We start from the raw sequence: 14895 nt of genomic DNA on the forward strand, positions 1-14895 counted from the left end.
TGGTAGAGTACTCGCCTTGAGCTGAAGAGCTCAGGGACAGTGTCCAGGCCCAGAGTTCAGACCTCATGACTGACCCTCCCCCCCCAAATATTTTTTTTTATTTGTATGATGAGATCAATACTAATGACTCATTCAAATGCTTCAAAAATATGTGCTGGCATAGTTCTTTAAGAGTTATGACATAGAAAGCAAGAAAAAGATATGAGCAAGTCCCAGTGAAGATGGTACTTGAAAGTTGTTTTTTCTTTTGAGACAGGGTCTTGGTTTGTAATTCAAGATCCTTCTGAGTGCTGGGAATATAAGTATATATAACCTCATACTTGATTACTGTGATTACTTCAACCTGGCTATTTACAAATGTATATTTATGAAGCTTATTCTAATAGTAAAATTTATAGTTGTTTTTCCTTAAAATATAAACAGCTAGAGAGATTATGTGTATATAATGTATTCCTTTGTTTCAAAATCTGTATACTACTTTAGCCCTATTGTGATTATGCCTCTTTAATTAATTTAAAATATTTTAACTAGGAAATCTATATAGAAGTGATTAAGGTATTGGGTTTAGAAATAATTAAAACTATTTTTAAGCATGTGTTCTGTAAGCATCTGTTTCCTTGTTGTAAATATAATACAGTAGTTGATAATAGCTAACCTGATAAAAGGAGTGAGAGGGTAAGTTAGCAGTTTCCCAATCTAGGATTGAGAATTGATGGAACATGAAAATACATTAAGAGAATTGATGTATTTAGAGCTGGTGCTGGTGGCTCACACCTGTAATTCTCGTTGCTCAGGAGACTGAGATCTGAGGATCTTGGTACAAAAGCAAACCTGAGCAGGAAAATCTGTGAGACTCTTATCTAGGTGACTGTGCATAAATATTTGCAAGCAGCAAGCAGGATCGTGTTTAGAAAGCCTAGGATTTTTAAATTTTGAAGTAGATTTTAGATTGGCTGGGTAGAATGATACACAATTGTTTTCCAAATTGATGTTGCTGTCACTGTGTTTAGCTTATCTTTGCTCAGTTGTAGCTCATCTAAGTTGGCTATAATGGCTACCTAGGAGTCTAAGATTGGGAGAATCATGGTACCAGGTCAACTTGAGCAAAAGTCCTTGAGATTACATTTCCACAGGCAAGTTGGATGCGATGGCACATGCCTGTAATCCCACCAGCTGCAAGGAAGACTGCAGTAGGAGGATTGCAACTCAGGCATGTGCGAGGATTAGAAGCTAGGTCCTATTCTAAAAATTATTGGAATATAGGGCTGGAGGTATGGCTCAGCAATATTACACTAGTTTAGCAATCATGATGCTCTGTATACCTCCAGTATTACCAAAAGAAAAATAAAGTCTTTTGGGCTGAAACTTGGGGGAGAAAAGGAAAGTAACATTGTAAATGGGAAATTTAGTGTAGTATTTTGGGGTTTTTTGTTTGTTTGGTTTTTTTTTGGGTCCGGTCATGGGGCCTGAACTCTGGGCCTGGGCGCTGTCCATCAGCTCTTCAACTCAAGGCTAGCACTTTACCACTTGAGCCACAGCGCCACTTCCGGCTTTTTTCTTTTTGCTTATGTGGTGTTGAGGAATCGAACCCAGGGCCTCTGGCATGCAAGGCATGCGCTCTACCACTGAGCCACATTCCCAGCCCCTAGTGTAGTATTTTGGAGGCAACCGTTTCCAGTTAAAGTCAAGCACAAGGGTTCAGGAGTAGGAGACCGAGATAGAATAAAGATGAATATTGTTCTGGTAGAATCTAAGGAATCTAATAGAGTCCAAGGCGAGACACAGGGGATTGGGATTGAACAATTGTGAGGATTTTGAAGTTGAGCAGTGTAAGGATCAGTGTTCTCAGTAATTTTGAGTAGACTAATGTTATACTTTTGAGTATAAAAGTGATAGTCACTTTTGGGGGTGAGGATGTATTTAATGTTGTGTATCTAATTGCAAGTATATATGAAAACAGCATAAGGAACTTGAATGAAACATGTTGATAAGTAGAGAGGTGAATGGGCAAGGAAAGAGAAATAGACTGTCTTTGGGTGAGTAGTAGTCCGGAGGAAGTTAGGCTAACAAGGATAATAAAAGAGAATAAATATACTTGAAGTAGATGTTTGTAACTATAAAAATAGGATAATGAAACTTGTTTGAATTGTTTTGGGAAAGACTGAAGAGAGAGAAAGGGAGGGTGAGAGAAATGGTGAGATTAGAATATATTGTAAACATGTAGAAATATGACAGTGAAATCTGATCCCTTGTATAACTAATGTAAGCAAATAAAAAATATATGACCAGACACTGGTGGCTCATAAACATTTATTTAAAATTTTGGAATTGTAAATGGATTTTGTACATTATAGATCTGTTTTTATGGGACTCTTCAATTTAATGTGTATAGTTTTGACAATATGTAATAGTCATTGAAAGTCAGTTCATCCATCCTCTTGATCACTGGAAGTAAAGAACAAAAAACAAGGGCAGAGATGGTTTGCTTGTTAAGGAAATGTCATGGTTATAAGAATAAGAGTAAAAATCTTAGGTTGGAAAAGAGGAATATCTTGCCAAGTGTGAAAAATAGATTATAAAAAATCTTTGAAGTAGGCATGAATGTGTATAGATGAGTTTGGATTTGTGTTAGTGTATGACAGAGGTGGAGTTATGCTTTGTTCCCTTTGTACTGACATTGTAAGCAGTCTAGAACAATTCACAATTAATTATTGCATTAACAAGTTCTCCTCAAGTATTGTAAAAATATTACCAATAGCAGCACTAATTTTCTGTTCTTAAAAAACAAGGTATCTTGGCAGGGACCCACTAGTGGCTCATGCATGTAATCTTAGCTACTCAGGAGACTAAGATCTGAGAAGCTAATCCTAAGCAGAAAAGTCAGTGAGACTCTTGTCTAAAAATCAAAACAAAAACAACAAACAAACCAAAAAATAGAAGTGGAGCGGAGCTATGGCTCAAATGGTAGAATGTTAGCCTTGAGCCAGAGAAGCTTGAGTTAAAGACCCAGGACTGGCACCAAAAAAAAACAACCCTCTTTTCTTTTCTTTTCTGTTTTTCTTTTTCAGTCCTGGGGCTTGAACTCTGAGCCTGGGCACTGCCCCTGGGCTTGTTTGGCTCAAGGCTAGTGCTCTATCATTTTAGCCACAGTACCACATCCAGCCTTTTCTGAGTGGTTTATTGAAGGTAAGAGTCTCATGGACTCTCCATACTGGGCCGGTTTTGAACCACAATTCTCAGATCTTAGCATCCTGAGTGGCTAGGATTACAGGATTTTTTTGTTTTTGTTGCTGTTGTTTTTAAGATAAGGTATCTTCAAATTGAAAAACACATTATCAATAGAAAAACATCAATATTTCTTAAATTTATTTTATTTTAACCTTTTTGTTTTCTTTTCAATAGGATGAAGAAAGTATACCTATCATGTGTAGGAATTTACCTGAATATAAAGAACTATTACAGTTTAAAAAGTTGAAAAAGCAGAAACTTCAGCAAATGAAAGCTGAAAGTGGGTTTGTGCAGCATGTAGGCTTCAAGGTAGGCTGCTTCATGTTACTAGCTCATCTTTGGAAGGGTAATGAGACAGTTGTAAATGGTTTCTGGAGTCCAAAACAAGATTTTTTAAACTTGTAGGGAAAGATTAGTAAGTTTGTCTCTTGTCCTGTTCATTTATATAAGTAGTGTTTGTGGCTCAGCATACATGTGTGTGTCTATAATGTGATGTAAAATGTGAGCTGAGAAATCCCTTTTTTAATGCCAGCAATGGGACTTGAGGTCAGGGCGTGGGTACTGTCTCTCAGCTTTTTTATTTAAGGCTGACACTCTACTCTACCACTTGATCCACAACTCTACTTCTGCCTTTTTTTTTTTTTTTTTTGTATGGTTAATTGGAGATAAGAGTCTCGTGGATTTTTCCACCCGGGCTGGCTTCAAACCACAGAACTGTGGTTTGGTAGTGGTAGAGCACTAGCTTTAAATGAAAAAACTAAGGGGATAGTACCACTGTCCTCAGATCTGAGCCTTCTGAGTAGCTAGGATTACAATCATGAGCCACTGACACCCAGCAAGATGGTAAGTTTTTGCCCAGTTGTTTCTCTTATAATTAGTGCTACTCAGAATTGTCCTTCCATTTCAGATTAAATTATCTCAGCCCTTTTCAAAGGCTAATAGGACAGTATGCCCTCATTCCACATGTTCTGGGCCCTTTACTCATTGCTAGAGAGTCAAGAGTAAAGAAGATAGACTAATTCTTGCCCTCATGCTCTTTTCATTCTCATAAGGAATTTAGAGAAGTTAAACAAAATAATTAAGGACAACCAAGAGTACACGCACATTGGAGAAAGCTTAAAGACAGTGAGAAAAGTTCAGAAATTTTGCCAAGAAGTTTAAATGGTTCTAAGAGTTTGGGGAACCATTTAAAGATTTTTAAAGCAGAGAGAAACATGAAATTTGCATTTCAGAAATATTCTCATGATTTAACTCTTAGATCAATAACCATTAGAAAGACAGGGCTGCAGAAATTAGTCCCTGATAATTAAGTTTTGTAAAGCAGTAATGTATTTCTGTATATTACCTATATAAATGTATGTATATGTATGTGTGTATGTAAGTCCTTATATATGTATATAGCAGGAGGTGGTGGTCATTATGGCTATAGTATGAAAACTGTATTAAAGGAAGTAAGGCTAGAGATGAGGAAATGATGAAGAAATTCTTTTGGTAATTTAGACAAAAGATGAGACCAATCCTGACCTGGATTGGTCCCTGTAGAAATAAAAGTTGAGGGGCTGGGAAGGTGGCTCAGTGGTAGAGCGCTTGCCTTGCATGCATGAGGCCCTGGGTTCGATTCCTCCATACCACATAAGCAAAAAGAAAAAAGCCGGAAGTGGCACTGTGGCTCAAGTGGTAGAGCACTAGCCTTGAGCTGAAGGACAGGTCCCAGGCCCAGAGTTCAGGCCCAATGACTGGACCCTCCCTCCCCCCCCCCCCCCCCCCCAAAAAAAAAAAAATTGAAGTTGACAGGTTGAAGAAAACTTTAGGTACTAGAAGTGAGTATACTTACTCAAATTGAAGGAAGTAATAATAATGCCATAATTTGATGTTTCTTTTGTTAATACATGTAGAAGTATTCATACATGCTACTGATCAACTAAATGGGAAAAAAACAAAACAAAAAACAACTGTACCTCTGGATACTTTGGAGTAGCAGTTAGCCAAGCTGTGTTACATACTTTTCTCCCTTTTAATCTTTCAGTGATCCTTTTTCTGTTAGTGTTTCTAACTGGCAACTCCAGTCTTTAAAGAGGAAACCTGTTCCTTTTCTCATCATTCTCTTGTAGGACGCAGCCTTAGCTTCTTAGCTAGACTACCAGCTACTCCAGTTGATCTGATGATTAAAGAATTATAAATGAGATACTTGGATCTCCAAAATTCCACAGGACACACTAGGGCTGTCACAGCATATCAAAAAATAGCTGGGTCTGTGTTTTTGTCATGATGGGCATTGGTTATTATGCCTTTAGGCTTTGGAGAGTTGACTCCATAAGATGAATGATCAGAGAGGATTTTGTGGTTGCCTGGGTTTATGTTAATAATGATAACTTAAACAGTCCTCTTACATATGTAGGTATTTTAACTATGATTATAAAGCCAGTGTTCACAACCATGTGCTGGTTTCAAGTAAGTGGCGACTAATAACTAAATGCCCACATTTGAAATGACTTACTTAAAACCTTCGTACAATAAATTATAGCATATTGAAGATTATTTTTATATGCTCCTTTGGTCTATCTTTGTCTTGATTTTGATTTGATGGGCCTTTACCTAGTTGGATAGATATTATTGTTGTTTTATCCAAGTGTGCATTAGGAAAGAAGAGACACCTGCATACATATCATTAGCTTAATACTTTTTCTCTCTGAATCTGCTGTAGTGTGATAACTGTGGCATAGAACCTATCCAGGGTGTTCGGTGGCACTGCCAGGACTGTCCTCCAGAAATGTCTTTGGATTTCTGTGATTCTTGTTCAGACTGGTAAGTTGGTGGGTTTTTTTTTTTCTTTCTTAATTTCTGTTCCACTTTTGGCCTTAAACTTTGAAAAGTCAGGAAGTTTATGGCCAGTGAGTTTGATTTCCGAACTTCCTTAGAAAGTAGCTGCCCATAATGCACTCACTTTTGCTCTAAGAAATTGTTTTCTCTAATCACACACATCTCAAGTAGTTTTGATTAGAGATTTTGATAACATTAAAATAAGTAGAACTTGTGAGAAGGTTTTGTAATGTGTAGGCCAAAATGTATCTAGTGCTATATAGTGATGGTTTTTTTTCTTTTCTTGCAGCCTACATGAAACAGATATTCACAAGGAAGATCACCAATTAGAACCTATTTATAGGTCAGAGACATTTTTAGACAGAGACTACTGTGTCTCCCAGGGCACCAGTTATAATTACCTTGACCCAAACTACTTTCCAGCAAACAGATGACATGGAAGAGAGCATCATTTACTAGTCCTCTTCAATACACAGCAATGGTATCATTGTTAATTATGTGCACAGTTTGGAAAGATTCTCTGCTTTCCCTGAAATGACACTCACAGCATGAGAGCTTCCTGAGTGTTCTCGTCAAGTATAGCTTGGCACCGTTGTGGCTCTAGATCATTGTTCAGCAGCTGAACATTCCTGGTAAGCAAAAGGTTTCCCTAGTGAATTTTGCACCACCACCTGAAAGCCTCGTAGGTGGTGATCGTAAATGGGTGAGTTGGAAACGAGAGCACACATTAAGAGTAAATTCCAAAGGTTTCAAAGATCTTGGTCATAAATATGATAAGAAGACAAAGTATTTATATTAAAAACAGTTTAGTAGCTTTCAGTTTTGTGGAAATAGTTTTCAGTGCAGAAACTGACTTCTTTAGACAAAGTTTTAACCAATGATGGTGTTTGCTTCTAGAATATATACTCTAAAAGAACTCACTGTCCCAGTGGTGGTCATTGATGACCTTTAGTAAATTGGAGCTGCTTAACCATATTGATATCTTAACTTCTTTTAACCGCAATGAACTGTCTTTATTACCAACAGTAAAGCACTACAGGAGGCAGCTGTGTCATTGCTTCCTTAACCAGCTCATGGTGTGTGAATGTTATAAAGTTGTCACTCAGATATATTTTTTAAATGTTATGTTATATAAGATGATCATGTGATGTGTACAAACTATGGTGAAAAAGTGCCAGTGGTAGTAACTGTGTAAAGTCTCTAATTCACAACATTAATTCCTTTAAAATACACAGCCTTCTGCCTCTGTATTTGGAGTTGTGAGTGCAACTCATCAAAGAAAACTGCCTAATATAAAAATCATATATATGGTAATAATTTCCCTCTTTTGTAGTCTACACAAGATCCATAAAAGATTGTATTTTTATTACTATTTAAACAAGTGATTAAATTTAGTCTGCGCAGTGAGCAAGAGTTCACACGCATTCTTTTATACTGATGGATTTTGTTGTGCATCATTTAAAGCATTTTGTATGTTTCTTCTTAACTGTGTATACAGTATGTTCTTGAACAATGTTCATTTGTCAGGAGAACTGTGAGAAATAAACTATGTGGATACTGTCTGTTTATATTATAGAATGTTGTGGTGACTTCCTTTTGGTTAGATTAGATTTTTTTTTTTACCAGTGTTAAAACCAGAATTTTTTTTTTTAAAGTTTTACAAGTAAGTCTGCTTCTAACATACAATTAGGGTTTTCCTTACTGTCTTTTATAAAGAGTAAAAAATATAGAAAAGAGTGAACTTGAGAATGTATAATTATGGTAGTATTTTTGATCAGTGTGTGCTAAAAGAAAAAATTAAACTAGTTTACAAAAAAGAAACAGAGACTGTGGCTAAGCAAAAGACAATTATTGATTCCCAAATGTAGAAAGACTGAAGTTTTCTGTTCTCCTTGTTTTTGGTGAAAATAAGTCTCCATGGAATTAAATAGGTGGTTTCCTGGAGACCACCAGGAAATATTATTATTATTAATATTGATTAGGAAAAGATAGTATAAATATTCTAAGGTGGATTAGTATTATATTTGATCTGATTTTTAGAATCATTTATTTTTTCCTGTTTTTAAATCTAGGGAACAGTATTCAGTAGTTCTCTTCAATACATAGCAGGGCACTAAAATCGGCCCTGAACTTTTTTTTAATTAAGAAAAATAACAATTTTAATAAAGAGATACAAGAATTTTAAGTAATATACTGATTAAGATCAAAAAGAAAAGTAAATGAACTTCTCACCCTGAAAGAGGGGAATTGTTAGCGTTCTAGACATTTTAATACTAAATGTCATGTGCTATGCCAGAAGATTGGCCTGCAGCCTGTAATTTGACAAGACAGTTGCACGTGGTGATAACTTTTGTGTTTGTATGGAAATTATACCAGTTAGCTTTGGAGAACCATTCACATCTATTTAAAAAAAGTCCATAAGGTATGAAGTATGCTTTGGAAAGGACTTATGAGTGAGGCAGTTGTTACATAAAGAGAATGTACAAGCCACTTGAATGCATTTTTCAAGGGCAAAGATTAAAAGATTTTGGCAGAAAAGATTATTTTCTGCTTGAACAGAGATGTATTTATTTTGAAATTTTCGGCTCAAAGCAAGTAGTCCCCTTGTCTTTAAAAGGCATAAAGGGTAGTAGTAACATTGGAAGTGTCTTATGTTGTCTCCATTTGAGGGCTGCAGGAGTAGGTAGGTCTGTGGTTTGCAAGTAGGCCTTCTGTTGTGTACCAAGAAATATTTGGTATGGAAGACAACAGACTATAAAAGATCTACTTGTTAACACATTGCTTATTGTCAGGTGAGCTTCAGTAGATCAGATTTATTTCCTGGCATATTATACTCAAATTATATGTTAATAACTGAAGAAAATTTTAATGACATCTAAAGAAAGCTTAGGTGGAGAAGTTTCCTTCTGTGAGTAAACTCTGATAAGAATACTTACTATTTATCAAGGAATCATATAGTAGTAAGGCAGGTTCATTTATTATCCTGTCTTTGTGTGAGGAAATCTAGTCAGAAAGTTGTTAACCCACCTGCTCAAGGCCAAATAGTTAGGAAAGTGGTGATGCCTGACTTTAACCTAAACTGGTAAACCCAGACTCAGTGTCTTATCCCCACTACCTTCTTTGCCCAGCGTGAATATTCCTGTTGTATCAGGCATCACTGGGATGTTAAGAGTGCGGGTGTGCAAGAGTTTTTCATGTTTTTTTCCCCAGACATGGTGTAGTTGTTAGAGTACAAACCTGAGTATATTTCTAGGTTTGTTGCACAGGATAGAGAAGCCTATATGTGGACCGAGGGAAACCACTGAAATATCCTGCCATTGCAGACTCAACAGGTGCATGCTGTGTGCTTCTCACTTACCCGTGACCATGTCTTACCCCCACTTCCCTTTTAAGTCAAATCACAGAACACCATTTACTGAGGTGTGAGGAACATTTTTTAGAAAAGGAAATAGCAAAAATAGTGTATTACATGCAGTAAAGAGTAAGTGTTGTTTTCTGATGTTTCTTTTTCAGTCATAAATGTGAGACCTGTTATAGAAACCATTTCTTACTGTAGATGAGTTCTAGGTGCACTAGATGAATTGGGAGTCTCCAGTTACAAGTCACTTTTTCTACAAGATTATGGAGACATCGTCCTTTTTTAGGCAATAAAGTGTTGGTTTTCATTTCTTGCCTTGGTAAAAAGGTACTGAAGGGATTAAATAATCCCAGAAAAGAACTTCAGTTTTTTTTTTTTTCCAGTTTATATAGCTGCATAAATGTCTTTTTGAAAGTTGTGTCACATTTAGCTCCATGAGAACAGAGGACCATCCATGTTTGTCTGTGGCTCTAGGGCCTGGCTTTTAATAGATTGTCCATAAATAGTTGTGGTTGTATGACCAATGAGTTACACTTTTTTTTTCCCCTCTGGGAAGTTAGGTGTTGGCACCTATATCCAAGAGTATCTGTGACTCTTAATGGGCTTGGCTCAGGAGCTGAGAAAAGGGAGAAGCCATCCTACTTGTCTAAAGGATGTTCTTCAACCCTGGTGGATGGGAAAGTTTGAGTCCGGGGTGAGGCCTCCATTGGGCCATGTATCTTCAGTCTCTGTCACGTTTGTAGAGTGATTTAAATGGCAAAGACAATGGGCTGGAAATTGGGGCCCTAGTCCCAAGTTGCAGAAGTTACACTCTCAGTAAATGTTGACAGAGAGGCACCTTTCGAGTTCTAGGAACTAGTAAATGATTTACATGTCCTCTTAACTTGTCTTAATCCCCACAACTCCTCTATGAGGTTGATTTACTGTTAGGATCTCTATTGTACAGATGGGAAAACTAGAGATACAGAGAATTTAAATGTGTTCGTTCTTGGTTGTAATTGCTGTGGGTGGGTGGCACTTAGGATACAAAACCCTGATTTATGGATCTTATATATGAACGCAGAAGACAAGCAATATACAAATAAAATTTTTAATTACTTAATTTTAGGCAGAGATAAATACTGTGAGGAAAAATAATACTTGAAGAAAAATAACTGAAGAATGGGGAACACTGTCGTTTTAGACGGAATAATCAAAGCCTCAACGACAAGGGTAGATTAGAATGTTAGAAAAACCTGAATGAAGTGAAGGAATTTGCTGTCTGGATCAGGTGTTGGAAGAGGCAGAAGAATACTAATGCCAGTGGCCTTGAGCCATTAAATGCTTGCTCAGGCAACTAAGATGTTCATTGTAACTGGAACCAAATGAGCAAGAAGAGAGTAGTAATTGATGGGGTTAGAGAGGATGTGGGGCCAGTTCAGGTGTGACTTTGAATGTAGGGCATCATAATGAAGTTTGGTTTGTGTTCTGACATTTCCCATACACACATGGCCTTTTGCTAGGCCAAGATCTCTAAGGTCCTTTTCTGTCATTTCAAGCCATCCAAATCATCAGTGTGTCTTTTAGCAGCGCTTTGGAAGAGCCCTATGGATTCTTCAGGGGTTAAGCTGTTTACCTGTGCTGTTTTTCAGGGTGGCTGTCAGCTACACCTATAAGTTATATCTGGGCCTGACTGCCTCTCTGTTGCCTCATTTCCTCACGCTTGCTGTTAAAGCTGTGGTGGAGTTGGGCTATGTGGTCTGTGTTGGCAGAATGTTAATCCCTACCTATAAGAGTCATTTTATATTTTCTGGCACAAATGGTCATTTTCGTCTTTTTATCATCACTTTTCTTCCCATTTGCTCAAATACTCCCTATGCTCCTCTATGAAGAGTGTGACAAGTTGTGATAGTAAAATAACTGACAACTGTGTGAGTTATGGGAACATGCTGCACCCTTTTTGTTAATAGAGGCCTAATTGTAACCAAAGAAATTTAATTTCTCTAGCAAACACTTGACATTTATGTTTTAAGAACCAATGCTACAGAAAAAGGAAATATGAAAATTATCATGTATCACGAATACATTAAGAATTCTCTGTAATAGTCTGGCCAAAATTAAAACTTTATAAATGGATCATAAGTTTCAACTAGTACTGTGCTTGCTTCTAATTCTGTTTGGAATTAAGGCTTCAGATGCTTTTCAGAATGATGTGAGTTACAAATAAATAGAAAAAGAGTTGTCCTGTCTTTTTATTTTATTTTATTTGTGCATATCTGTTTCAAGGAAAAAAAATGACTTTAAAAATACAGTTCTGTTTCAGAAATGGATCCTTATAGTTGCACAACATTGAAGAAAAAGAAAATCATGCAAACAGGAACTATAGAAATTTGTAGTAGCTGAATGGAAGATGTTATTATTTAGTAGGATACAGAAGAAGCTCTTATTTGACAGGGGATAGCACAAAAAAGAACCCACATGTCACTGGTTTGATGCACAGTTTGCAAACCCCTGGGAGGGGCCCATATGAGACAAATGTAATGCTGGACTCTGCAAAACACCTGCTTGCTAACATGCCCTTGCCACCCACAGCAGTTTAGTTACTGTTGCTCTGTTTCTTATTTGCTTGACATTTAATAAGTAGGGCATCATCTCAAATAAAAATTATGAGATGGTATTTGTCCAGTGATTGAAAGAGATCATGCTTTTAGATTATTTTTGGATATTGATACTAATTTATAATGCACCACTGTGTAAAGTGATGACATTTGTTCTCTTAGCCATTGTGACACTATTCCAAGTAACCAGTTTGCTAGAGAATGTTATTGAAGGCTCACATGGGTCTTGCCATCTTGGAAAAGCTATACAATGGTATATTTCAAAACAAAAAAAAAAAACTTCTAGCAAGTGTTACTTGCTAGATAGGTCTATATGATATATAGACCCATTGCCTTAGTCATGCCTCTTTGGCTCTAGCCTCTAGTGATACAAATTGAAATAGCCTGCCTCCAAAGGAGGATACCTAAGCCTGTTCCCATGTTCAGGGCCTCAGGGCCTCAGGGAAGACCAGACACATCTTGGGGTGAGGACAGATGTGATAGTAATTAGGGACACTGGTAAGAATAGAACCAGATGATCAGACTCCAGCAAGGCCTAGGAGGTACAGCTGACACAGGTTGACATTACATTGTTGTTCACATACTGACATCACTCTGAGGTGTGACCTACGTGATAGAAAGTATAAGGAAAATGGACAGTTCAAAGAACCCCCATGCATGATTTCCAGACAGCACTCACACAGACTGGCCATCACATCTGGATATGGGAGACACAAAAGGCTTAACTTGAAACTCAAGGGGTGAACTTTTGAATGTATATTTCCAATCTTAGCAGACATTCATTTTTGTCTTCGTTCACTTTTGCCTTCAGAAAATAGAGTCAATAGCTGTGCAGAGTTGAAGAAAAACTTCTTCTGGTGTTCCTTCTGCATTTATCTGTTTGGAAGGAAAAAAACAGTCTCACAACATGTTTAAGTCAGGCTGTGTTTCAACAAATAGATTTTGTTCGGCAAAATTTTAAAACATGCCCCTCCCCCCATAAAACAGGGAAGTGATGAGTAATGGCTTAAGAAGTTGATGCTTAAGTTAAAACATGAAAACATCAGTCAGGTAATGAGAATTATTTCTTTTTTGGACAATGTCACCCCTTCCCTGGCTCTCTCCCAGGTTTTCCCTCCCATCCCTGCCCACAAAGGTGTATTGTTCATTTTCAATGTGTCTTGTGAATACCACTGCTGCATCTGTTAACTCTGTTCCTCCATTTTCATGTTCCCCCCAAAGACATAAATGATGAAAAGAAAAACTCTTGAATTCATTATTTCCTGATGTTCCGCTCCTTTAGCCTCAGTTGAAGTATCTAGACACAGTCTTCAGTATGTACCCAATTATTTGAATACTTACCCACATAAAGCCTTCACATGGATGTTTATAGCAGTTAAATTCATAAAGTGATCAAGATACCATTCAGTATTTGAGTGAATAAATGAACTAATACTAGAAAATGGAATACAATTGAGTGCTGGGGGAAAAATGAGCAATGTGGAAAGATGGGGAACTTAAAATGCATTATCACTGATAGAAGCTAGTCTGAAAATTGACAGTATGTTATAGTTCCAACTAGTAGGAAGTTCTGTAAAAAAATAATGTAGATAGTAAAGTGATCAGTGTCAAGGTTGAGGGAAAAGAGAAGGATAAATAGAAGGAATTGAGAATTTTTAGAAGATGAGGTTAGAATACATAACTTTTTTTTTTTTGTCGGTCATGGGGGCTTGAATCTGGGGCTGTATACTGTCCCTCAGCTCTTCAGCTCAAGGCTAGCACCCTACTACTGAGCCACAGCACCACTTCCGGCTTTTTTCTGTTTATGTGGTGCTGAGGAATTGAACCCAGGACCTCTACTGCTGAGCCAACTCCCAGCCCAATACATAATCTTTTAAATTGGTACAAACTTACCCAGTATACAACATTAAAAGAGTGCTGATTAGCTAGGCACTGATGGCTCACGCCTGCAATCCTAATTACTATCTGAGGATTGTGGTTTGAAGCTAGCCCAGGCAAGAAATTCTGTAAGACTCTTATCTCTAGTTAGCCAACAATATATGGAAGAGATTTGGCTCAACTGGTAGAGTGCTTAGCCTTGAGAGTAGAAGCCAAGTGAGATAACAAGACAGTTCAAGTCCCAGTAATGGCATATTTAAAAAAATGGTATAAATCAGAGTGGGAATATTGGCTCTAAAAATTGTTTGACACATGGGACAGATTCATGTGCTTCCCGCCACCCATTTGCTTGTTCTGATAATTTTATATGGCCCAGAAATGTTATAAATATTCAAATGGCCCTTGGTAGGAAAAAGTATCAGTGTAGATTGTAACACATGTACCACTCTGGTAAGGAATGTTTACAGTTGGAGACAGGTGTATGGGGGTATTTTATGTTAAATTTTGCTTTGAACCTAAGACTGCTCTAAAGTATAAATTAAAAACAATAGCAACATCCAAGTGGCTGGCGGTTCATGCCTGTAATCCTCGCTACTCAGGAGGCTGAGATCTTAGATTGTGGTTCGAAGCCAGCCCAGGCAAGGAAGTTTGTGAGACTCTCTTAATTATACCCCAAAGGCTGAAAGCTGTGGCTCAAGTGGTAAAATGGAAGCTTTGAGCACAAAAGCTCAGGGACAGCACTCAGGCCCTGAGTTCAAGCCCAGGACCACCACTAGAAAACAAAACATCCTACAAAACCCATTAACAACCAAAAAACTGGTGTCTGAGTAAAACATTGTTACAGGAAAAAGGAGACTGGCATTACTTCAAATGAGACCTCTGAATATTGTGAAGCATTTGGAGCAAGGTGGGAAAAGGGCTGCGATGGCAGAGAAGTAGAGGGAAGAGGGACAGGAGTGTGGAGAAGGTCAGCATCTGCCTAGAGATAGTTATTCCAAGGAGCCAGTGACAGGA

General features: G+C 37.5%; 2 protein-coding genes across 7 annotated transcripts in view; one reads left to right on the forward strand and one right to left on the reverse strand.

Annotated features, from left to right (window-relative positions):
* Window positions 1–11634, forward strand: part of Zzz3 (zinc finger ZZ-type containing 3) — an 81848-nt gene extending 70214 nt beyond the window's left edge. For all 5 annotated transcript variants that reach the window (XM_042685302.1, XM_042685309.1, XM_042685321.1 and 2 more), the window contains 3 exons: window positions 3403–3537; window positions 5933–6033; window positions 6338–11634. In XM_042685302.1, the coding sequence (XP_042541236.1) occupies window positions 3403–3537; window positions 5933–6033; window positions 6338–6482 (381 nt within the window). In that variant the 3' untranslated portion in view covers window positions 6483–11634. The remainder of the gene's footprint in view (window positions 1–3402; window positions 3538–5932; window positions 6034–6337) is intronic.
* The window catches only part of Ak5 (adenylate kinase 5), a 265916-nt gene that overhangs the window by 358 nt on the left and 250663 nt on the right, over window positions 1–14895 (reverse strand). Inside the window, exon 14 of one of the 2 annotated variants that reach the window (XM_042685351.1) lies at window positions 12803–12879. In XM_042685351.1, the coding sequence (XP_042541285.1) occupies window positions 12811–12879 (69 nt within the window). In that variant the 3' untranslated portion in view covers window positions 12803–12810. Of the gene's footprint in view, window positions 1–9662; window positions 12880–14895 lie in introns of those variants that run through there. The other variant, XM_042685340.1, reaches the window with a different exon arrangement.

This window comes from Dipodomys spectabilis, unplaced genomic scaffold (genome assembly GCF_019054845.1).
Source record: "Dipodomys spectabilis isolate Male_0828 unplaced genomic scaffold, ASM1905484v1 ptg000002l, whole genome shotgun sequence".
Lineage (NCBI taxonomy): Eukaryota > Metazoa > Chordata > Mammalia > Rodentia > Heteromyidae > Dipodomys > Dipodomys spectabilis.